General features: G+C 64.7%; 1 protein-coding gene across 1 annotated transcript in view; it reads right to left on the bottom strand.

Moving 5' to 3' along the window:
- AJAP1 (adherens junctions associated protein 1) overlaps positions 1-22,245 on the bottom strand; it is a 67,945-nt gene extending 45,700 nt beyond the window's left edge. The window contains exon 1 of the mRNA XM_037499370.2: positions 22,216-22,245. Coding sequence (XP_037355267.2) covers positions 22,216-22,244 — 29 coding nt within the window. The 5' untranslated portion in view covers position 22,245. The remainder of the gene's footprint in view (positions 1-22,215) is intronic.
- Positions 22,246-22,663: the final 418 nt, after the last annotated feature.

Here is a 22,663-nt window from a genome sequence, read left to right as displayed (position 1 = left end):
GGGTGTGCTCCGCGGGGCAGCGGCTGGTGTGAGGGGCAACTTCCTGCGTCCACCTGGCCGGGTCGAGGGCCGCGCAGGTGCTGGACTCGGACACGACTCCAGATGTGTCGTGAGGCTGTTTCTGGGGCAGAGGGTGCCCATCGCACAGCTGACGGCTGCACCTACGTCGTGCAGGTTACCAGACGCCAGGAAAGCCGAGGCCCGGAGGCCCCTGCCCCTCGCTTCTCTGAGCCAGACATCCGCCGCCCCGCCTTTGGGCGAGACGCAGCCACAGCGCCCCTGGGGCTCAGCTGCACACTGGGGGCTGCAGACGGAGCAGCCGCTGGGCACGCAGAGGCAGAGCACAGGGATGGGCCACCGCCAGGGGCACCCACCAGAGCCCAGCAGGCACCTGACGCTGGGAAGACCCTCCCCGGGCGCCTGCAGAGGAAGTCGGCCCTGCGGGCACCTCCATCCTTGACCTCTGGCCTCTGGAAAGAACAGGCACCTGTTGTTTTAAGCGCCTCCCCATTTGTGGCACTTTGCTGAACACCCAGACGCTACTCAGCAGGGTCTCTTATGCTCCGCAGCCCCACCAAAGAGTCCAGACGCGAGATCGCGCACCCATCCGTCCATCCATCACCGCGCAGCAGCTCGGCGCGATGCCTCGAGGGTCTCTGCTCTAGCTCTGGAGACCCAGGGCCCCCTCGCTGCCTTCACGGACTCCACAGTGTAGGGAGCCACGGGGGGACAGCGGATAAGGGGACGTGGCTGTGCCAGGATGCACCACGCAGGGCTGGGAGGGGCTGCCTGGCACCTGTGCTGTCTGCAGGGCAGAGAGGCACTGGGATGCCCGGTGCTCCCGACTGTTCAGATTTCTGGGGGGCCTGGGGGGTGAGAAACTCTCTGTGCAAGGTCACCCCAGCTATCAGATGGGGCAGCAGCAGAGCTGAGCCCACAGATTGTGTGAGGATGACATTTCGAGGTGAGGCACCTGGCCCAGGCCTGCACCCACACACGTGAGCACGTATTTGATTAGCTGGGACCCCCAGAGACGCCGGTTTACCAGGTAAGCAGATGCCTCGGGTGGTGGAATCCCTCTGCCCCCGCCCCCCGTGCTCACACTCACGTCACCCACTTCTGCACGTGGACGGGGCCTGGACGCACTGTCAAGTGGCTGAGGATGCAAAGGCGCCAATGTCCCTTCTGGGACGTGAGACCGTGACACCCATCTCACAGGGGGACGCTCTTTGGCCAGTGTGAAGCCAGCCGCCAGGCTGTGAGCCCCACAGGAGAACTGCCGGCCAGTGCAAAAGGAAGCCCTCAGCTGGGCCGCCTTCAAGGACCCACGGGCAGCGGGTCAAGCCCCAGTCGAGCCTCAGATGAGACAGCAGCCCAGCCGACATCGGCCCACAGGCAAGCCGTTCTCGGCTCAGCCCAGCCCAGGCCCCAGTGCAGGGAGCGTGATGCACTGGTGAGATAAGACACTGATCTTCTAACGAATGAAAACACTGTCTGACAGGTTGGCCTGCAGAGCATAGTTCTGGACCAGGTCCACCCTCTGCGGCCCCACACTTCGTGCGCCAGGCACCATCCCCAGCGGAAAGCGCATGCTCCTCCTCAGCTGCACCCGCCCCGGGAAGTTCGGACCACAGGGAGCTGCCGGTGGCCCTGGGCACAGAGAAAGGGACCCGACACCCTTCCTGCCCGGGCTGAGCCCCCCGCCTCCCGACCTCCGCTGTCGCACACCCCGAGCCACCCTCGGGAGGACACACGCCACTCGCGCCACGTGGAGCTCACGCCCTGCCGGAGGGACGGCCTGGGATCCGGCGTGAGCCCCGGTTCGCTGGGCCACCAGGACGAGCAGACGGCTCCACTGCTCATTTCTGGGACATATTTAGCTCTTGGCTCTCGGTGACCTGAACGCACGCTGACAGGTGCGCGGGCTCGTTTTTTTTGCATTTCGAGTCACTTCTCTGGAAGCACCAGCTATGCCTTCTGCGAGGCGCAGCTCCTCCCCACGTGACCAGCCGCGACTGACTTTGAGAGAGTTTCTCCTGCAAGCCGCAGCTTCACGCCCACCGCGCAGCAAGCGCTGGTTTCAGATGTTAGATTTTTCATCTTTCCTCCCTCCCTAATCCCCTCTCTGTCCTCCGCCTGGCAAAGCAGGGGGGCTCCGGGGAGGGTGGATTCCCTCGGGGACGCGGAGAGCAGGGCCGCTGGCCAGCTCCAGGTGAGCCTGTCTCCACCCGAACGCTTCATTTGCTACAAATAAAAGCAGCTGGTTGTGCAGGGGGCTCGGCAGGGCAGGGCGCCGCACACACAGCTCTCCACGGTGGGAGTGGATGGGTGAGGCCCAGCTTCACCCCGCAGGAGCCCCCAAGCTGGGGCGTGCATGGCATCCCAGCCTGCCTTCCGCCCGGGACACCCCGCCCTGTCACTCGACCCCAGCTTGCATGCCTCCCCTGCCGGGGAGCTCACTCCAGCCACGTGGTGGTCGCCCCAGCACTGGCCACCCAGGGGACCCATTTCTGCCCTGCTGTTAACCCCAGGCAGGCCCAGCACCCTGTGACGCCCGCCTGCAGCCCCCCATTCTGGCACCAGGCGGACCCCGACCTGTGAACTCAGTGCTCACGGCCCCCATCCCCTCCCAAGTCTCCAACCCGTCTCTCCCATGGGAACACTCAGCTCCGCTCGGTCAGGCCCTCGCCCCAGCCACCCACAGTGACTGCGGGCACTCGCTGGGGACTTGCTGGGGCCTGGAAGGGCCGAGGCCGGCAGAGCTCTGCCCTCCTTGGCCTGTCTGTCCCTGGGAGCAGCCTGAGGGCCAGCAGCCATTGCAGATGGTCCCAGATGCTGTGCAGAGGCGGGGAGGGGCCTGACCAGTCCGGGGCCAGTTGAGGGAGGATGCCCAGAGCTACGGGGCGAGGAGGAAACGCGGGCACCCGGGCAGCCGTCCCTGCTTCCAGAATGACCTCTCCACGCACTGCTGGTGCCGGAGGCCTCTTTCTGGCCCCGCCTGCCCCCCCATCAGCCCCAGGTGTCTGTGGCCGGGCCCCAGGGCCAGCGTCCTTCTGTCTCACTTGCGTGTTAGCTGAAGGTGACTTCAGAGTCCCTTAGCGCTGGTTTCCTGATGCTGCAAAGGGGGCCCGGGGGGCCCCAGGGGGCGGGCGTGCGGAGCCCAGTGTGGCTGCTGCCTGGCGTCCCGCAGGCCGTGATGCAACCACACACGTTTCGGAAGCCAGGGGCCTCTTCTGGATTTCCTTGCCAAAGTTTGCCTTTGTCGTAAATAAACTCAATTTTCACTCCCTTCACACAAATCATCTTTTTTTGGAACTGGTAAAAAATAAAAAAAACAGCAAACGCATAGGAGGAAGCCGGAGCGCGTGACTCATGCACAGGCGCGGGGATGAAGCAAGAAGGCGACGTGGCGCCCGCTGAGCGCAGAGGCAGCAGAGCCGAGAGCCTCCCTCCTGCAGCTGCCGAGTGTCCGGCTGTCATGGAGGGGAGCGGCCACCAGTGGCCGATGGGGTTGGCTGTGCCCACACAAGGGTGCGGGGTGGGCACGCAGGGGGGCTTCCTCCCCACACAGATCCATAAGCGGCCCCGGGATGCCCTGCAGATAGGACGGATGTGGCGTCCACTCGGCCTGAGGCCAGCGTCCGCAGTGAGGGGATGCTGGACCTGGGTGCAGACAGAGGATGTGCAGGCAGAGGATATGCGGGCAGAGGATGTGCGGGCAGGGGGTGTGCGGGCAGGGGGTGTGTGGGGAGAGGATGTGTGGGGAGAGGATGTGTGGGTAAGAGATGTGCAGGCAGAGGATGTGAGGGTAGGGTGTGCAGGCAGAGGATGTGCGGGTAGGGTGTGCGGGCAGGGGGTGTGCGGGCAGGGGGTGTGTGGAGAGAGGATGTGTGGGGAGTGGATGTATGCGTAAGAGATGTGCAGGCAGAGGGTGTGCGGGCAGGGGGTGTGCGGGCAGGGGGTGTGTGGGGAGAGGATGTGAGGGGAGAGGATGTGTGGGGAGAGGATGTGTGGGCAAGAGATGTGCAGGCAGAGGATGTGCGGGTAGGGTGTGTGGGCAGAGGGTGTGTGGGCAGAGGGTGTGCGGGTAGGGTGTGCAGGCAGAGGATGTGCAGGCAGGGGGTGTGCGGGCAGGGGTGTGTGGGGAGAGGATGTGTGGGGAGAGGATGTGTGGGCAAGAGATGTGCAGGCAGAGGATGTGCGGGTAGGGTGTGTGGGCAGAGGGTGTGTGGGCAGAGGGTGTGCGGGTAGGGTGTGCAGGCAGAGGATGTGCAGGCAGGGGGTGTGCGGGCAGGGGGTGTGTGGGGAGAGGATGTGTGGGGAGAGGATGTGTGGGCAAGAGATGTGCAGGCAGAGGATGTGCGGGTAGGGTGCGTGGGCAGTGGGTATGCGGGCAGGGGGTGTGCACCTCGGTGAGCTGTAACACTGCAGTGAAGGGCCCAGCCTGGGCTGGGGCAGTGTCTCCAGGCCCTTGCAAAGTCCTGTCTCCCCAGGGTCCACACACCAGGCAGGCTGCAATGTGATCTGCAGGGAGCTTTGGGCTACGTGGCGTCCACCTGGCCTCTCAAAGGACTGGAGACCCACCGGTTGGGTGGACAATCACCTGCTCTAGGTGACCAAGCCCACCAAACTCGGGATGCCAGACTGGCGAGCTCCCTGGGGCAAGGCTCGTGGGCACTGTCAGATGCTGGCCAGGAGGCGGAAGACGCCCTCAGGTTTGTCTGTCCGTCCTGGACACCGGCCTGGGCACCTCTGCCTCCCTTCCCTGGAATGACCCCAATGACCGGTTCCCACAGACCCATCTGGTGAAGTCAGGAATGTAGGCCCTGGGGGCCCGGGCTGCTGGAGTTGATGTCAGAAGCGGGGAGCAGTCCCGGCAGCCCCCAGCTCTCCAGAAGCCCTCAAGGTGTCAGGAGGGACAGCAGCCCTGGAGGGGGTGCAGGCAGTGCTGCGGACTGCAGCCCCTCTGCAGTGCCCCCCGGCGTAGGGCCGCGCGCTCTGGCCTGCGGAAGATGCTGCAGCCAGAGCCCAGCCAGCGTGGGCAGGGCCACGTCCTCCAGGACCACCAGAGTCTGACCTTGGAAACGCTGTGCGCAGACGGGGGGAGAAGTGGCTCGAGACGGGAAGGGCGCGTGCAGGTGAAACCAGGCTTTGTTGGCACAGAACTTTGCAGCAGAGACCCCAAAATACGGAGTCAGGGAGACAGAGAGAGGACGCGGCGGACTCCGCCCTGTCCCCACGGTCAGAATGGGAGCTCTGCGACTCCTCCTGGACCAGAGCCCCGGTGGGAAGTCCAGAGAGCGGGGGCTGAGTCCACCCTCTGTGCCGTGGGGCCCACGAGTGGTGCCTGCCGCTGCCTTCATGACCCCATCAGCCTGCACCCCAGACCAGGCTTGCCCACCAGCCTGGAACCCACAGCAGGGGTCGGCTGGCTTTCTGGAAAGACCCAGAGAGCAAATGCCTCAGACTCGGGGGGCTGCTGGGGTCTCGGGCACAACCAGGCAGGGACAGCCTCGTAGCAAAGCAGCCTCGGGCACGATGCCAACGAGTGCTGGGCCCGGGTCAATGAAACTTCACTTACAGGTCAGGCCGCGCTCCCCGAGCCGCCCCTTGGCAGGCTGGGACCAGGCGCCAGGTCAGCGGAGAAGGAGGCGGCGCCCCACGATCTGCCGGGGAGAAGCAGCAGGCCCGGCTCCCTCCTGGAAGCACATCCCGTGCAAAACTTAGGACAAACTTACACCAAAAAAGCATCTGTCGCTGCCGAGCCTGAGCACAGCCGGGCGCCCTGCATTTCCTCTGACAGCCTGGGGGCCAGGCCGTTCACACATCCCACGGGTCCCGAACCCTCTGTTCCTGGCTCAGGAGCCAGACACCCCCCGCCAGGAGCTCTGAGAGAACCCTAGGGAGAGCCACCCCGAAACACAGTGACGAGATGTCACTGAGCTGCTGACCAGCGGGAGGCACCGCCCCTGGGGCCGGGTTACTGCCCCTCATCAACCACCTCGTTCTGTCAGCACCGACGCCCGTGACTGACCATCTCCAGCCCAGCAGCCTCACCCTCCCACCTATCAGCTCTCAGCTCTGTGGGGTGCAGCTGGGCACGGCCTGGGGGGCGGCACCACGCTCCCCTGGGCTATCCCTCTCCTGCGTGAAGGGGGCCCTGGAGCCTGGGACAGGGCAAGTCTCTCGTGCCACCTCCCCAGCCCCTGCCCCATGTCCTCTCCGTCCTGCTGGCGTCCTCTGCGGGCTCACGGGCGTAGCTGGGGTCGGCTGAGCATGTGTCAGGGCAGCCGTGACAGCTCAGCCCGCACTCCGGCCACTCCGGCAACCAGCAACCCCAGGCCCAGGCCAGCGCTGAAGGGGGAGGGAGCTGCATTTGCAGGGCAAGCGCCCCGCTCTGGCACGGGCCCTAGGAGCCGGCTGCCGGGCGGCGGGGTGGGGTGGGGGGGTTCCGTGAGCCGTGCCATCCCAGGTTCACAGGATTTGGAAGCACGAATCCTCGAGCGCGCTCTGCCCGCAGTGACATGGGTGAGGCTCCCGGCTGCACGAGGGACCGGCTGCCTGGCCCTGCAGGCGTGTTCTGGGTCTGCTGCTGGCACCGTGACTCGGGGTCCAGTAGCTTCAGTGACACTGAGCAGTCACAGGCCCAGCCTGGAGGCCATGTGACCCCGCCCGTGTACCCACATGCGCCCCACCACGGCCCCTTTACGGCCTTAGCCGGGAGCGGCCAGAGCCGGGGTGGTGGTCCCCGAGCCGGTGGGGACAGCAGGCCCAAGGCCCTGCTGGGAGCAGCCCAGGCGGGGAGCGAGGGCGGCGCCTCGGCCAGCTCCCGGGAAACGCCGTGTCTCCGTGGGCGACATTTCCTGGCTACCTCGGGATGCAATTTTGTTCAGAATTTGGATTTACACAAGCAGGAGAAATAACAGGCTGCACCTTTCTGATTAGAAGCGTAGCAACCGGGCCTCAGGCCCTCACGTGGCGGGCTCTGGTGAGCGGGGTGCGACGGGCACAGAACTGGGGGCGTGTGGGGGCAGCACGGCAGGGGGCCTCCTGCACCTCAGGGGTGTGCAGGGCCCAGACCCCGAGCCCTAGGGGCAAACCAGAGCCGGGGGCAGGGAGCACCCCCCGCAGGACGCCAGGCCGGCCGTCGGCTCTGTCCCGATGTGTGTGCAGACGGTCTCCCCACGCCACGTCCCCCCGAGGGCTTCGGCCGGCTACGCAGCGCGTGAGAGCCGCCAGCCGTCGCTGCCGGGAACGGGAACACCGGCCTGCGAGTGTGACGTGGCCCAAAATACCAGCGGGTGTTACTATTGCCGCCGTCCCCACGGAGAGGCCGCGCCAGGCCGGGCTGCCCTGCTCGCGCCCTGCGCGCCGGCACGTCCCCTCCAAGAGGCTTCCAAACCGGGACTCCCGGATCGACTTAGCCTCCTCCTCCTCGAAAAGGGAACATTCCGGAAAGCACCGACAGTCATTTAGGTCTGCTGCTCTCGGGCTTTCCCGCCCGCGCGGCCTGCTGGCTCCCGGGCGGCTGGACGAGGTGGGCGAGGCTGGACGGACACCTCCACTGGGTGCTGTGCGGAGCGCGGGGCGCGGGCTCCCGGGGCAGCAGTGGGGCCCCCAGGGCCCGAGACGCAGCCCCCACGAGAAGCGACGGGCTCAGCCAGCCAGGTGGTCCCCGAAGCTGCGTCTTCCAGCACGGCTGGGTCACGGCGGGCTATGGCGCTTGGCCGCCCTCCCGCCAGAGTGGGGAGCACGGCCCAGGGTTCCCCCGGGGTCCGGTCAGCCCGGGGCTCAGGGAGAGGGGAGGCCAAAGTCATGGAGAAGGAGCTTCCTCCCAGGGGCCATGGCGCTAATCCTCTCCCCAAATGGCTCCTAATCCCTCTTTAGCACGGGGCTTAGAAGACGCGGGGCCTCTCGCTGGGGGTCGCGAGGCCGCTGAGCCAGCGCGCCAGCTCACCGGGCAGAGCAGGCCGCGGGCACCGCCCCCTCGGGCAGCCACCCCAGGCCTCTCGGCAGCAGCATCGTCCTCCCCGCCCCACGCAGGGCGACGCCGCTCCCCCGAGGAGAAGACAGGCTCGGGGCCCCCGCAGCCGCTCAGGACGGCACGAGTGGGCAGCTGCGGACGAACCCAAGGTGGAGAAGAGCCGGCCCTGGGCAGGCGCCCCAAAGACGGGCCCCGGGGGCCGGGGACACACCAGCCCCCAGCCAGAGGCAGGTCAGCCCGCGCCGCGCCGGATGTGCCTCAACACACGCTGCCACGCGGCTGCGGAAGAGGCCGAGGAAGGACGCCCAGGACGGTGGGGGGGCACAGAAGAGCAGCCGCCGGGGACAGCGGGAGGCGGCGGGGGGTGGGCTGTGGCCCGGGGCTGCTTCTGGGGACTGAGCAGCGGCCACGGCTCAAGGCCGCTTAGCGCTTACCTTGAAGGGCCAGTTTCACGCCCTGTGAATTCTGCCTGATTGTAACCCACTGACGAGGCCGCGCGGAGCCTGGGCCCCTCCCGCGACACCCAAGGGGGCGCTGCGCCCGCCCCCCCGAGCTCGCCCGCCGCGACTCAGCGGGACGCCAGCGGTCCCTGCAGCGGACGGGGTCTCGGGACGCCCCGGGTTGAGAGAGGCGTCAGGTGTGGGGGTGAAGCCCGCCCCGCAGCTCTCGGACCCGCCGTGGGCTCCGCCTTGCCCTGAAACAAGAGGGGCGGCACACCCCCTCCCTGGAGGGCGCAGGGCACCACACGAGGGAGCAGTGCCCGCCTCTGCCAGCTCGCCGCGGGCCGCCGGGGCCGGGTCGAGGCCTCTGGGGGGCTGGCGCCACGTTGCTGGCTCTGCAGCCCTTCGGAAAATTGCTTGACCCCACTCTGCCTCAGTTTACCCATCTGTGAAATAAGGCTAATGAGGTTTCCTGACCTCGGGGGCTGCAGAGAGATTTTGTTAATTAGAGTTTTCAACCGCTTGGCAGTTGATGGATGAAAAAGGCAAAGACGCATTAATTGGTGATTCTCAAGTGCACTGGTGGTTCACACCTCTGCGCACACTCACACACGCACACCTCCACACGCAGACCTGCGCCACGCCCAACACACACCACACGCGCGCCGGCTCGCGGGACGGGGAAGCAGCCCCGGCCGCTGGTGACGCGGTGGGGGGACGCACCTGCCGGAGCCCCTCCCTGCTGGGCTCTTCCCCTGGGGCCCGCCAGGCGCGGCTCACGGCGGGACGGGCCCCGGGGCGGCGCGCGGGGATGGTCTGCTCCGGGCCAGCCCAGGGCGGGGAGGGAGCGCGGGGCGGGCAGGACCACACCCTGTCCTGGGCCCACGCGGTCCCGGCTCAGGTTCTCCCCAGGACAGCCCAGGGCACCCCTCCCTCTCTGCTGAGCCCCCCCCACCTGGACCCCAGGACCTCCCCACACGCCCCTCCCCGAGGAGGACGCCAGGAGACAGCCCAGGCTCTGCTGATGGCCAGGCTGGCTGGGAGCCGCCCGGCGCCCCTCCTTGCCTCACCCAGGGGCGTCCTTCCCTCCGCAGAGCCCAGCCTGGGGCGCCCCAGGGAGCAGGGACGCGGGCCTCGGCCGAGTTCACCTCCAAAATGGCCGTTACCTCCCAGGGCCTGGACATGGCCCGCGTGTCCACGCAGGGGCAGCACCAGACGCCCCGCGGGCAGCAATGGGAGGACCAGGGTGTCGGCTCCTCTGGGGACCCCGCTGCCCCCCGGCCCTGGCCCCCTGCGCAGCGCTGGACCGGCGCCTGTGCCCGGGGGTGCTTCAGGGGAGGGTGAGGCCGTGGTGGGCGCTCAGAACAGCCCCCGCGCGGTCGCAGCCGCACAGGCCTCGAGCGGGTCCTCGATGGGCCTCCGTGAAGACGGCCCGCCCGGGCCCCTGCCAGGCCGGGGTCCTGCTGGCAGAAGGGGCACTCTGGGCGGGCACGGGCTGTGACGAGGGGGGAGGCGTGGGCCTCGCCCTTTCCGGGCCCCAAAGGACGGAGCCCTCGCGCACCGCGAGCAGCGGGGAGCACCCGCCCGCCGTCCAGCCGGGACCCCTGCGCCGGCCCGGACCTGACAGCCCGAGCCAGGCGGGAAAGACCCCCAGGGCCGCCGGCCGGGGCTCTGCCCACCACGAGGCCGCCCCGAGGCCGCCGGGGCTCACCAGCCGCCCCGGGACGCCCGCCCGCGCCCCCGTTCCCGCTGCCCCGCGCGCGCCTTCCACCTGGCGTGAAGCCCGAAGGCCCCCGCGGTGGGGGCCCTGGGCGCCGGGGAGGGGGCCCTGAAACAGGCCCCGGCCAAGTGGGGGGCTCGAGAAAACCCAGCTGCCCTCAGCTCCCCGGGAACACCCCCAGGCCCCCCCACCAGGCCCGGCGCCCTGCGGCCCCGCCCCCTCCCCGCGACCCCGGCACCGAGGCCGCGCCCCGCGAGACCCCGCGGACCCCGCCGGACGCTCAGGGTGGACACAGCGCCCGAGCCCGCCTGCCGCGCCCAGCGCCTCGGGCCCCCGCGGGCCGCCACGTGTTTATCTTTCATGACTGAGTCCGCGAGCAGCCCGAGCGCCCTCCTCGCGGGGCAGGGCCAGGGCGGCGCCCCACCGCGCGCCCGGGAGCGGGGCTGCCCTGGTCTGTGGAAGGATCTGGACGGCGCCCCTCGGCCAGCGGCGCCGCGCGGGCCTCTCATCCCCGACCGCGGCAGCGCCGCCGCCCCACCGCCACGGCCCGCCCTCGCCACAGCCGGCCCGGCCTGCCCGCCCAGGGGACGCCACACGCGCGAAGCCCAGGGCCAGACGAGGCCACACCACACCACACACCACACACCACACCACACACACCACACACACCACACCACCACACACACCACACACACACACACACCACACCCACCACACCACACCCACCACACCACACCACACCCACCACACCACCACACACACCACACACACCACACCACACACCCCACACACACCACACCACACTCACCACACTCACCACACTCACCACACACACCACACACACCACACACACACCACACCACACACACACACACACACACCCACACACACCATACCACACACACCACACCACACACCCACCACACACACCACACCACACACACACCACACACACACCACACCACACAACACACACCACACACCCACCACACACTCACCCACACACACCACACCACCCACACACACCACACACACCACACCACACACTATACCACACATACCACACACACCACACACACAACTACACTACACATACCACACACCACACCACACCACACATACCACATACACCACACAAACACCACACCCACACATACCACACACACCACACCTACCACACACAACACATATCACACACCACATACCACACACCATACCACACACATATCATGCACACCACACATACACACACCACACACACACCACACAACATACACCACACACCCCAAATACACACCACACACACCACATACACACCACTACGCACAGACACAACACACACATCACACACCACATACACACACCACAGACATACCATGCACCACATACATATACCACACCCACTACATACCACACACACCACACGCACCCCACACACCACACACCACATACACACACCACACACACATACACCACATACATACACCACAGACACTGCAGACACCACACTCACCACACTCCACACTCACCACTCACCACACACACACACCACACACACATATCTCACACACCACACACACAAACAAACCACACACACCCCAAACAAGCAGAGGGTGTGGGTTTTCTCACCAGCTTCCCATGTATGCAGCTGTGAACATCCACGGCCAGCCACCCTGCACGCTGCACCTCCCCCATCTCCCCTCACCACTCCCCAGGGATCACCAGGGACAGCGGAGCAGGCGTCTCAATGGTTACAACCCAGAGAGAGCAGAGCCGGGTCCAGCCTCGCCCACACCTCTCGCCACCGCCCAGGGTTCGGGGGGTGGGGCGCCATCAGCAGCCAGCCTTCTGAGCCCACTTCTCCCTCAGATCAATTCCCCAACCACGCGGCACCCATGGCCCTTCCACCTTTACCACCGGCCACCACAGCCTGGGGAGCCGTGCACCCGCTGGCAGGCATCTGGGGTTGCAACTCAAGATGTCGCCGTCAGCTGCTCTCCATGTGCAGGTTTGGGGTGGACACCACGTGAGTGTCAGGCATAAGAGCTCAGTGGGACGGCAGCTGCACGTTTAAGGACATGAGCAGTCACCACATTGCTTCCCCAGGGGCTGGCCAGGCCTCCCCAGGACCATGACACCCAGGCTGCGCTTTTAATGTAACTCGTCCTCTGAGGTGCACAGTGTAGCTCCTGGGAGTTCTGACCCGCACTTCACTAACACGAATGGTGCTGGACGTGCCGCTCTACCTTTCTGACCACAGAAATACCCTCTTTGGTGACCTGTCCCTTTGTGGCTTGTTTCTGATTGGGTGGTCACTGCTAAGTTGGGTGGTTTTCCTTCCATCAACTGTGCTTTGGTGCCAGTCCAAGAACTCTCTGCCTGCCCCACATTTTGAAGAGTTTCTCTTTAGGCCTGCCTGGTGGCACAAGGGGTTAATAACACACAGCACTATGAAGCGATCCGCAGCCTCTGCAATGAGTTCGATCCCCAGCCGGTGAGGGAGCTACCCACATGGCACAGCAGACCTCTCCTGACTCCCCGCTGCTCCCTTCAGCAGTGTATTTCAGCAGATCTGTCTATTCTGCTCCCCACTCTGTCTCTGGTGAATCCTCTCACCCCCCACACCTCTGGCCACCACCTCAGTTCTTGTATGCATAAATAAATAAATCTATAAATCTTTTTTAAAAAAAGAATTTCTCTTTACTTTGTCTCTAAAAGTTACCCAGTTTTACATTTAATTCTGCTATCCATTTTGAGTTAATTTCATAGAAGACATGAGACTTAGGTTGAGGTTAACAGGTGATGTTTTTGTTGTGTTGTCTTGGCTATGACTGTCTGGTTGCTCCAGTGCTATCTGTTGAAGTCTATCTTCCTTCACTGAATCTGCCCCTTTGTCAAAAATCAGGGGGGAATATTTGTGGGGGTCTATTTCCAGATTCTCTATTCTGTGGCACCGACTTACCCTTCCTCTTAGTCTTGATTACTGTGGTAATATAACATCTTGTGTCGGACAGGCTGACCTCATTTTGTTATTTTTTTCAATACTGTTTAGGTATTCTAGTTCCTCTGCTTTTATTAATTTTAAGATAATCATATCTAGACATACAAATATTTTGCTGGGATTTTAACAGTGCTTGACTTCTACACCAATTTGAGGAGAACTAAATCCTGACTAAGTTGTCTTCCAATCCATGAACATGGTATGTCCCTCATTTCTTTGATGTCTTTCATGAGCACTGTATAGTTCTCAGCCTGCAAACTGTCAGCACATGTTCTGTTAGAGTTACATCAACAGAGTTCATCCTTGGAGCAATCAAAAGTGGCATTGGTAGTGAAGTGCTAGACAATTAGCCTTTTTGATTGCAATGCAAGTGACAGGCATCAAGCTCTTGATTGCTGAGGCCTTCATTTCAAAGACATCCATCCTAAATAAACACACTGCAGTTAGGTGACTGGCTAAAGACCCAGGCCATGTCACCCAAGAAATCCACCTTTTTAGAAATCCCTGGTGGATCTAGATGTCTGACTTTTTGACTGACCACTTGCTTTTCCCTTCCTGCTCCTGTTTTTAACTCCAGCAATGAAGAGTAAATCTTCAAAACCCAAGGCACCCAATAAAGGCAACCCCCCCGGTCCATGAATGTTCTCTCTCTACCTGAGACCTCACTGTGGCCCTGGGCATGCCACATACCCTCCAGGACCTGAGAGTAACAAACCTAGTTTATTCAAAGTTCCCTCATGGTTGGGCCTCACTGATGGCACAAGGGGTTAAGACGCAACCTATGAAGCTGTCCGCAGCCTCTGCAGCATGAGTTCAATCCCTGCCAGGGGGCTACCCACATGGCACAGCAGACCCCTCCTGACTCACCCACTGCTCCCCTCAGCAGTGTATTTCAGTGGATCTGCCTGTTCTGTTCCCCACTTTGTCTCTGGTGGATCCTCTCACCCCCCACACCTCTGGCCTGTACCCCAGTTCGTGCATGCATAAAAAATAAATCTTTTTAAAAAAGGTTCTATCATGGTTGCTGGTAAGTTATAACCTGCAGACATAGTGAGAAACAAAAGGGCCACTCACAACACTGGCTCTGCTCAAGGAAATGTCTGGCTGGCCACAAATAGTGGGAATTCAGGGGAGTGCCTGAGGCACATCCTGGCACATTGCATCACTATCACAGGCTGAGGCTGAAACAAAGCAGCACTGCCTTTAAGTTTCAGCGTCATGTGCTCATCGCTGGCAGAAAGACAAGTCATTTCCATGCATTTATCTTGTTTCCTGCAACCTTGCTGAAATCACTTAAGTAGTTCTAGTTTCTAGTTTTACATTTAATTCTGCTATCCATTTTGAGTTAATTTCATAGAAGACATGAGACTTAGGTTGAGGTTAACAGGTGATGTTTTTGTTGTGTTGTCTTGGCTATGACTGTCTGGTTGCTCCAGTGCTATCTGTTGAAGTCTATCTTCCTTCACTGAATCTGCCCCTTTGTCAAAAATCAGGGGGGAATATTTGTGGGGGTCTATTTCCAGATTCTCTATTCTGTGGCACCGACCTACCCTTCCTCTTAGTCTTGATTACTGTGGTAATATAACATCTTGTGTCGGACAGGCTGACCTCATTTTGTTATCTCAAGGTAGCTCGAGATTTTCCATGTAGACAGTTGTATCCTCTCAAAGTTTTGTTTCTCCTTCTGTTTGTCTCTTATTTACTTTCTTCCTGAATATATGGGCTTGAACTTGCAGCAGGGCGCGGAATGAGGGCGGTGAAAATAAACATGGTTGTTCCTGATCTGGTGGTTGGGGTGGGGGAGTCTCCAGATTCTGAACATTAAATATGAAGCTAATTTTGGTTTCTGTGCGCATTCTTTGCCTTCTTGAGGACGTGTCCCCCATTTCTAATTTTCTGAGAGTTCTTATTATGGACAGGTATTGAATTTTATCAAGTGCGTCCTGTCCATCAATCGACAGGATTATACCATTTTTCTTTTTAGCCTCGTCCTATCGATTGCACTGCTTGAGTTTCCAATGTTGAAGCATGCTTGCATCCATGGAACAAACCCTGCATGGCCATGGTATACCCTTTCTCTACACACTGCTGAATTTTATTTGTTAATATTTTGCTAAGGTTTTTGTTTACTGCTGTCTATTTTCACAAGAAATGTTTGCCTCTTTTTTTTTTAACAGTCCTTATTTGACTTTGATATCAGGGGGAACATCAGTTTCACAAGATGAGTTGAGGATGTTTAGTTTTTTAACAGCACTTTCCTGACGCCAGACTTCCCCACCAGGGAATCAAACAAAATTCTGTTTTCAGGACAAGGGATTCCATGAGAGGACACGAACACGCCCCACGGGGCTCGGGGACACCGCGGCCATCAATCCACACCGAAGCCTGAGACACCTCCCCCGGAGCCGTGTTTACTCACTCTCCTCCCGCTGTCGCCAGAACCCACCAGAGCTCAGAGAGCCCGAAGGTCACCTCTAGAAGGTGCCTTTGTTGGGCCCAAGGAAGGCCCTTGATCTGCTAAGCAGTCAGTCCAAACTTCTTTCCGTTTGAATTTCGGAGTCCTAAGGTGAACCTATGGCTGCTGAACTAAACCGGGGTGTCCAGATTTATTTTGACGGGATCAAAACAGGAACTACCTCCGAGCCCAGACCTCCTCCCTGGCACCTCACCAAAGCACACAGACTCCCAAGCCCTCGCCCCCTGCCCGGGGGCCGCGCCCGGCGTGGAGGCCCTATGGGTGCCGCTTCACCTTGGCGGGTGGCTGTGCAGACCCAAGGACCTTCCCCAAGTCCCCCCCAGAGCCCCCTCCCATGTGCTGCTGAGGCAGGACAGGCAGCCCAGCGGGACAGGTGCCTCCCTGACACAGAGGGCAGCAAATTCTGGGTGGCGTGCTCCACACCTGGTTCTTCAGAGTCACACCCCGATGCTGCAAGCTCCTTCTGCAGGAGTCTTTCGTTTACTTTTTTAAAAAACAGGTCCCTTCACCTGGAGTCCGAGCCCCTGAGGACCGGTGCTCTGACGCCCTCCAACCCTCAGGCTCCCCAGCACACCCCCCCCCCGCACACCCGCACACCCGCACGTACCCACACCACACACACAGCCGTTCCCGCGCACCGGCGCGCACCCGACACTCAACGCACTCCCCACACCTGTTTCTACAACAACGTCCCAAAGGTTTCACCCAAACCAGTTCTGCTGAGTCCCCAACGCTCAAGCCGCGTGGGCCAGCGCCCGGCAGAGTCTCAGCATCTGTGAGGCTCGGGGCGGAGCGGAGGAGGGGGTCCCAGCTCGGGGTCTTCCTCCCCAGCAGGGCGCGCTCTCGGGGGAGGGTAGAGAATGCTGAGAACGGCCTCAGATCCAGGAGGGCGCAGGCTCTGGTCTGCCTCGACTCGCTCTCTCCCTCCTGGTCTCCTCTCTCTACTCCGACCACCGCCCCCACCTCGAGGCCTCGGCTCCAGGCGAGCAGCTGGCACTCCTCACCTCCCCGAAGCCCTTGTCGCCTCCTGGCATGCAGTGTCCCCCGGGCATGAGCAGCCTGCCTGCAGGGCTGGCATCTCCCGCTCCTGCCTGCAGGCCCGGAAAACAGCCCTGTCACCCACACCCCTCCCCCGGGCCTCTGGGAGCCCCACAGCACCTGCCGGGGCCTCCCAGAGCCCCACTGCAGCCCCCTGGGCCTCCAGGAGTCCAGCATACCTGCCGGGCCTCCAGGCACGGCCAGCCCCTCCACCCCGCCCCACCACCACCACAGACAGCCGAGCGGGGTCAGGGCCGGACCAGCAAGCTCCAGCAGAGCCGGCTTCGATGGGAGGTGCCAGGCTCTACAGAAAAAACGCTCTCGCCCCAGCCTCCTGGGGTCGCATCTGGCAGGGCAGTGCAGCCCACACCTGCCCCCAGGTGCGGGTCCAGAGTGGGCTGTGCTGAGAGGACTCGCCCACCCGCCGGCGGGGCAGGAAGAGGAACTGAGCCCCAGCACCCCCCGATGCCCACCCGAGGGAAATGCCAGCGCTGCGTCCACTCCGCGCAGGCCCAAGGTGTCGCCACGGCTGGGCTCACCTGGGATCTCCTCCCGTGCACTGGGGGACACGGCACGCACTCGAGGCGGCCTGCATGTGGCTGCACAGGGCTGCTTGTCCCCACGGGGCCACCCACGCCCCCAGCGGGCCCCGCTCTGTACAGGCACCAGCGCTGAGACAGAAGCAAGTGGAAGGTGTGCGTGGGCGCGGGAGGTGGCTCCCGTGGGGGTCAGGTGGCAGAGTGGGTGCTCCCTGGGTACGGAGCGGCTCCCAGGGGTGTGCCTGTCATGCCCGTTACGCTGGCCCCTCCCGCCCCGTCCACAGGGCCCACAGGGCCCACCCTCCCTTTCGAGCAAATTCCCTTCCCATGTTAACCTGTTCCAGCCCTTAGCGGGTGTCCCTGAGCGAGCCGGGGCCTCAACCTGACCGTAACGACGGTAAGTCTGCCTCTCCCAAGCTCACGCCCACCCGTGTCTCCCCGACCCCTTGGTGGGTCCTTCATCCCCATCCTAGTGCCACAAGTATGTCTGCACTCCAGAGGTGACGAAGCTGCCAGCCAAAGGAATGACTCTCTCATGGTGGAATGTCGAGCTCCGGGAAGCAGGTGAAGAAGCAGAACATCTGCTTGGGGCAAGACAGGGTCTCAACCTAGGCTGGCCCCGGGTGGGCCTTCCTTCCCCGCATCGAGCGTGGCGTTAGGGACGAGGATCCCAGGGCACAGCTTGCTGGAGCCAGAGTGCCATGCCCCGGGGACACATTTGCAGCCACAGATGTCTCCTCTCGAGAGAAGAGGAAGAACAACAGGCCCCGAGCGGAGAGCACATCCTTTCCAGCGCCAGACAGGAGGCCTGCAAGCAGCAGGCTCCCCCCGTTTCCGGGGAGACACCCCCCTCAGTCTCCAGCGCTGCTGCCAGTGTCCTTGGCACTGCGGTGCAGCCACCGTCCAGCAGCACCTGAGGCCGCGCGGGAGCACAAGGGGGGTCACCCAGCCCGAGCGCCAGCTGTCCCGGAGGACTGGCCGCATGGCCTCCGGGGCCCCGGCCGGCCCGAGGGAAGCGCCACACCTGGCAGAGTCCACCGCCTGGACAGGGCAGGCACCGAGCATGCAGCCGGGAAGCTGAAGACAGATGGACCCGCAGGGCTGCCGCCAACCTCTTTCTGGGAAGAGGAGGAAAAATCAAGCAGCACCTTTTGCAAAGCCCAGGGCGGGCTGGAAAGGCCGCCATCCGCCGAGCCCCCGCCCGCTGACCCGGCCCCGTCGGCCTCCGTCTGCCCCACGGCTCTCCTGGCCGCGGCCCTCCCCTCTGCGGGGGCCGTGCGGGGGGCTTCTCCAGCGCTAACACCCCCAGGTGACCGGAGGGTGCCGGGCCTCTCACCGCAGGCGCCTTCCAAAGAGAGACGCAGGCGGGAGCGGCCCAGCCCCCAGCCGTGTCCCTCGCCCGGGCGCCCCAATTACACGGCCGTCCCGAGGCGGCTGGAAGAGCAGCGGCAGCTGCCCCCCGCTCCAGCCCCCGCCCCCGCGGCAGGAGGAGACGGGAGCCCCCACACTCTGTGGCAGGGCTCAGGGACCAGAAGAGGCAGCCCATGCTCCTGGGGGTGCAGGGGCCCAGGATGGGGGGCTGGCGCGGCCAGGTCTCCCGGGGTGCCAGACCTGACCCTCGTGCCCGGCGCAGGGAGCCAGGCCCCAGGCCCCCGGGCTCTGCCCCGGCAGCTCCAGCCTCTGACTTTCTATGAACCGAGACTCCCCGCGTTATGTAAGACCCCCCAGGCCGGGGCCTCCGACGCGCCCAGACCTCCGCGCTCCGGGGAGGGGTCTTAGGGGAGGAGGCGCGGCCTGGCTGCCTGCCCCCGCGCCCACGGCCGCGCCTGCCAGCCCCTCGCGCCTGACTGGCATCGGACCCGAGAAAACCTCTCGAGCCAGACTTCAAACACGAAAATCTAGATCAAGGATATATTTGGCTTTCCAAGCTAATCTTTACATCAGTTTGGTCTCTACTGACTTGTAACCCTTTGAAGAAAACTTGGCAACGACGTAGTGGAAGCAGATGACTCTTACGTAACCCCGGGGAGAAGCCCCGGACGCGGGCGGGCGCCGCCGGTCAGGTGAGGGCTGGTGTTTACCGCTCCGCGGCGACCCGCCAGGGCGCCCTGGGCCTCTCCACAAGCCCAGGGACATGCAGGGCACGGCCAGCGTGCCCACCCCGCCAAGTGTGCCCGGGCCGGTGCGCCGGGACCGCGAGGCCGGGACTGGACCCCGAGCCCCGGCTCTGTCGGCAGGAGGCGGAAGTGGCGGGAAGCAGGCCGGTCCCTGTCCCGGGGGAAAGAGCCGTCGACGCCGGGAGGCAGGGAGCCGTCTGGGCCGGCGCAAGGCCTCGCCCTGCTCCCCCCTCGGCGCCCTCCTCCATGCAAAGGGAGCAAGGGGTTAACACAGCCAGCAGAAAGGACCGAAGGGCCGCCCCGCCCCTCCGCCTGGACAGCGGAGCCCTCGGTGGGGGTGAGGGTGACTGACGGGAGGGGACCGGCCCTGGGGTGGAGGATTTGCGCTGCCTCCTAAAATGGTGATTTGCCCCAGCAGTATTGTCCCCGGCGCACCCGGCGCCGGCACGCCACGGAACCAGTTGCAAGCAATTTGGTAGCAGCAGCTGGAAATGGGCGCCAGCCAGGACTCACGGGAGGGAGCTTTGATGGGGCCCCCAAAGCCAGCATTCGCCCCGGCTGCTGGGGACTTTGCAGACGGGATGGCGACGACCCTGAGCAGGGAGGCCCCCTGCAAATCCCACTGAAAAAAGGGGGCACAGCAGGTTGTCACACGCCGCCCCCCCTCACCCCCCCACCACAGGGCCGTGGGACCTTCAAGGGGAGAACGCACGGCGTGGCCCAGGGACAGGTCTGAGAAGGAGGCCAGCGTGGACAGGTCTCCCCGCAGACACCAGCACAGCCGGCCCGGCCGGGGACCCAGCCTCGGGGCTGCCCAGCCAGCAGCCAGCCTCAGGCCGGGGCTGCCGTGCGCCCCCCACAGCTGGCCGGGCCGGCCGCCTTCGAGTCACCTCAGCCGTGCTGACGAGCGTCTCTCTGGGACGCTGCGACATCGGCCGCCAGAGAGGCACAAAGGGAGCTTGACACACGCCATCTGTCCCTCCCGAGGAGGAGAGGCTCGCGCGCCGCTTGGCCACACCGAGCCGACAACCAGCAGGCGGAGCGGGGCTCGGACCCGGCGTCGCCAGGCGGCCCGGCCGCAGGGTGCCCGGGGCGCACCTGGGAGCCACGGATGGCTGGCCGAGGGGACCAGCTGACACCCGGCAAAAAGCACATTTCCAGCCCTCACGGCCGCCCCGGCGTCCGGTCACCGAGGGCGGGGGCGCCCTGGCTGCTGGCCGGGCAGGGCCGGCTCTGGCGGGCAGGACAGAGCTCCCCGCCAGCACCCCGGAGGTGACGGCACCTCCGGAGAGGCACACTTAGAGAAAATCCCTTGTGCTAACATGGAGAGAAAAAACCAAAAGGTCAAACTTCAAAATCCCCCACAGAACCATTTCCTGGCGCACGCTCCGGCCGAGCTCGCGCGGGCACGGCGCGGGGGGCTGAGCAGCGGGCTCCTGCCGGCACGGCCGCGCTCCTCTCCCCTGACCACAAGGTGCTGATCTCTGGATCTGGCAACTTGGTAATAAAGCAGATATCAGTTCAAATAACTTGCCACCATCAGCAATCAAGTGCCAGACAGCAGCTCAGGAAGCATCTGGAAGCCAGAGGTGCCCCCGGATGTGTGTGTGTGTGTGTGTGTGTGGGGGGGGTGATCTTTGCCGAAGCCTGGCGGGGAGCAGGGGGGCTGAGCAGGGCGCCTGGACCCGGTCACCCGGCGAAGCAGCCCTCGCCCCGTTCTGTCTCGCCCCAGAAAGGCCAAACCTAAGCCCTGTGTAGCGGAGCACAAGACCTCAGCCCCGCCAGGCCGGCAGCCAAGAGGCCGCGCCGGGCGGTTCACCTTTCGAGCCCCGCGGCAGGCGAGACCGGCCACCTGGAGAAAGAGGCGATTTCCAGAAAAAGGCCGGTCACGTCGCCTGCCGGTGCACTAAGTGTGTTACGCAGCGTTCACGCCAGGAAAGGGGAGCCGCCACCCACGGGCAGAGAGCTCCCCGGGCTCCCCGAAACCAGGGCTCCAGTTAACTGGGCCCCCAGCTCGCTCCCCCAGCTCTGGGTGGGATGCGGAGGCTCGGGCAGCCTGTCCAGCCCCGGGCTGGCTCCGGCTCGGGCTCCGGCTCGCAGGGGCACAGTGCATCCCAGTGGACAAACTCCGAAGCGCAAGCTGCTGGGGCGGCCTCTGCCGCTGTCCTCCCTGCTCTTTTGCACCCCAGAACCCAAACGTGCCGGCTCCGAGGAGCCCCTGGCAGGAGGGCGGTGGCTCGGGAGCAGCCGGCCAGCCCGGGGACAGCCGCGTCCCGCCGGGTCTCGGGTGGCCGCGGGCAGGGGATGAAGTCCCAGCGCACGGCAGGTGGGCAAAGTTTGCCCGCAAGGGTCTTCCCGAGCCCCCCAGAGCAGCCTGAGGCTCCATCTGGCCGCTGCCGCCGGCCCTGGGGTCCGGACACGGACCAGCCCTGAGTGCTCCGGGTGGCTCCCTGGGGGTGGCGGGGGGCGCTCCCCAAGCCCCCGCCTCTCCGCCCCATCCGCTGCCAGCTGCGCGCCGGTGGGGCCGAGGTCACGGGCAAACAGCTGGATGTGCAGCTGGGAGCCGGGGAGGCCCTGCTCAGCCCAGGTCCCGAAGAAGGGGGCACCGGGCCGCGCGGCTGCCCGTCCGGGTTTCCTTCAACTCTGCGTGCAGAGCCCTGGCCGGACCGGCCCCGAGCCCGGCCGCCCCGGCCGCCCCGGCTGCCCGGCCCCCGCCCCGGGGCTCCGCCGCTGCCCGGGCGGGAGGCGCGCGGGGCGGGCGGCCAGGACACTGCGCTGCTGGCTCGGGAGCCGCGGGCGCGCCTCCTGCCGGGGACCGGCCGGCGCGCGGACCCCTCGACCGAGCGCTCCCCGCGGGGCCCCGCGCGCCGGCCCGGCCGGCCCGCCGGCCGCCCGCTCACCTGAGTCCCGAGAGCTGTTGAATCCACATGGTCACGTCTCTGGAGCGGAGCCTCAGACCGCGCGCGCCCCGGCCATGCGCGCGGCGCCCGCGCCGGCTGCTCGTCCCGCGGCGGGTCTCTCCGGGCGCCGCCGGCCGCGGGGCGCGGGGCGAGTCAGAGCGCGGCCGCGCGGGGCTCCATGCCGGCCGGCGCGCCGCCGCCGCGGGGCGCATGGCTCAGGCGGGGCGGCCCGCGGGGGCGCACATCCCGGCCGGGCGGGCCGCGGCCCTCGGGCGCGGGGGGCGGGGGCGCCCTCGCGGCGGGGGCGGGCGGCGCCGCGGTCCGTGCGTGTCCCCGCGCGCGGCTCTCGCCTGGGTCCGGCCCGCGCGGGGGGGGGGGCGCGGGCGCGGGGCTCCTGCGCGCCGGCCGGCCGGGGCGCGGGGCTCCGCCTCGGGGCCGCGCGCCAAGT

The sequence above is a fragment of the Talpa occidentalis genome, unplaced genomic scaffold (genome assembly GCF_014898055.3).
Source record: "Talpa occidentalis isolate TD23 unplaced genomic scaffold, MPIMG_talOcc4v2.1 talOcc4.9, whole genome shotgun sequence".
NCBI lineage: Eukaryota > Metazoa > Chordata > Mammalia > Eulipotyphla > Talpidae > Talpa > Talpa occidentalis.
This window is presented reverse-complemented; position numbering and strand designations above follow the sequence as displayed.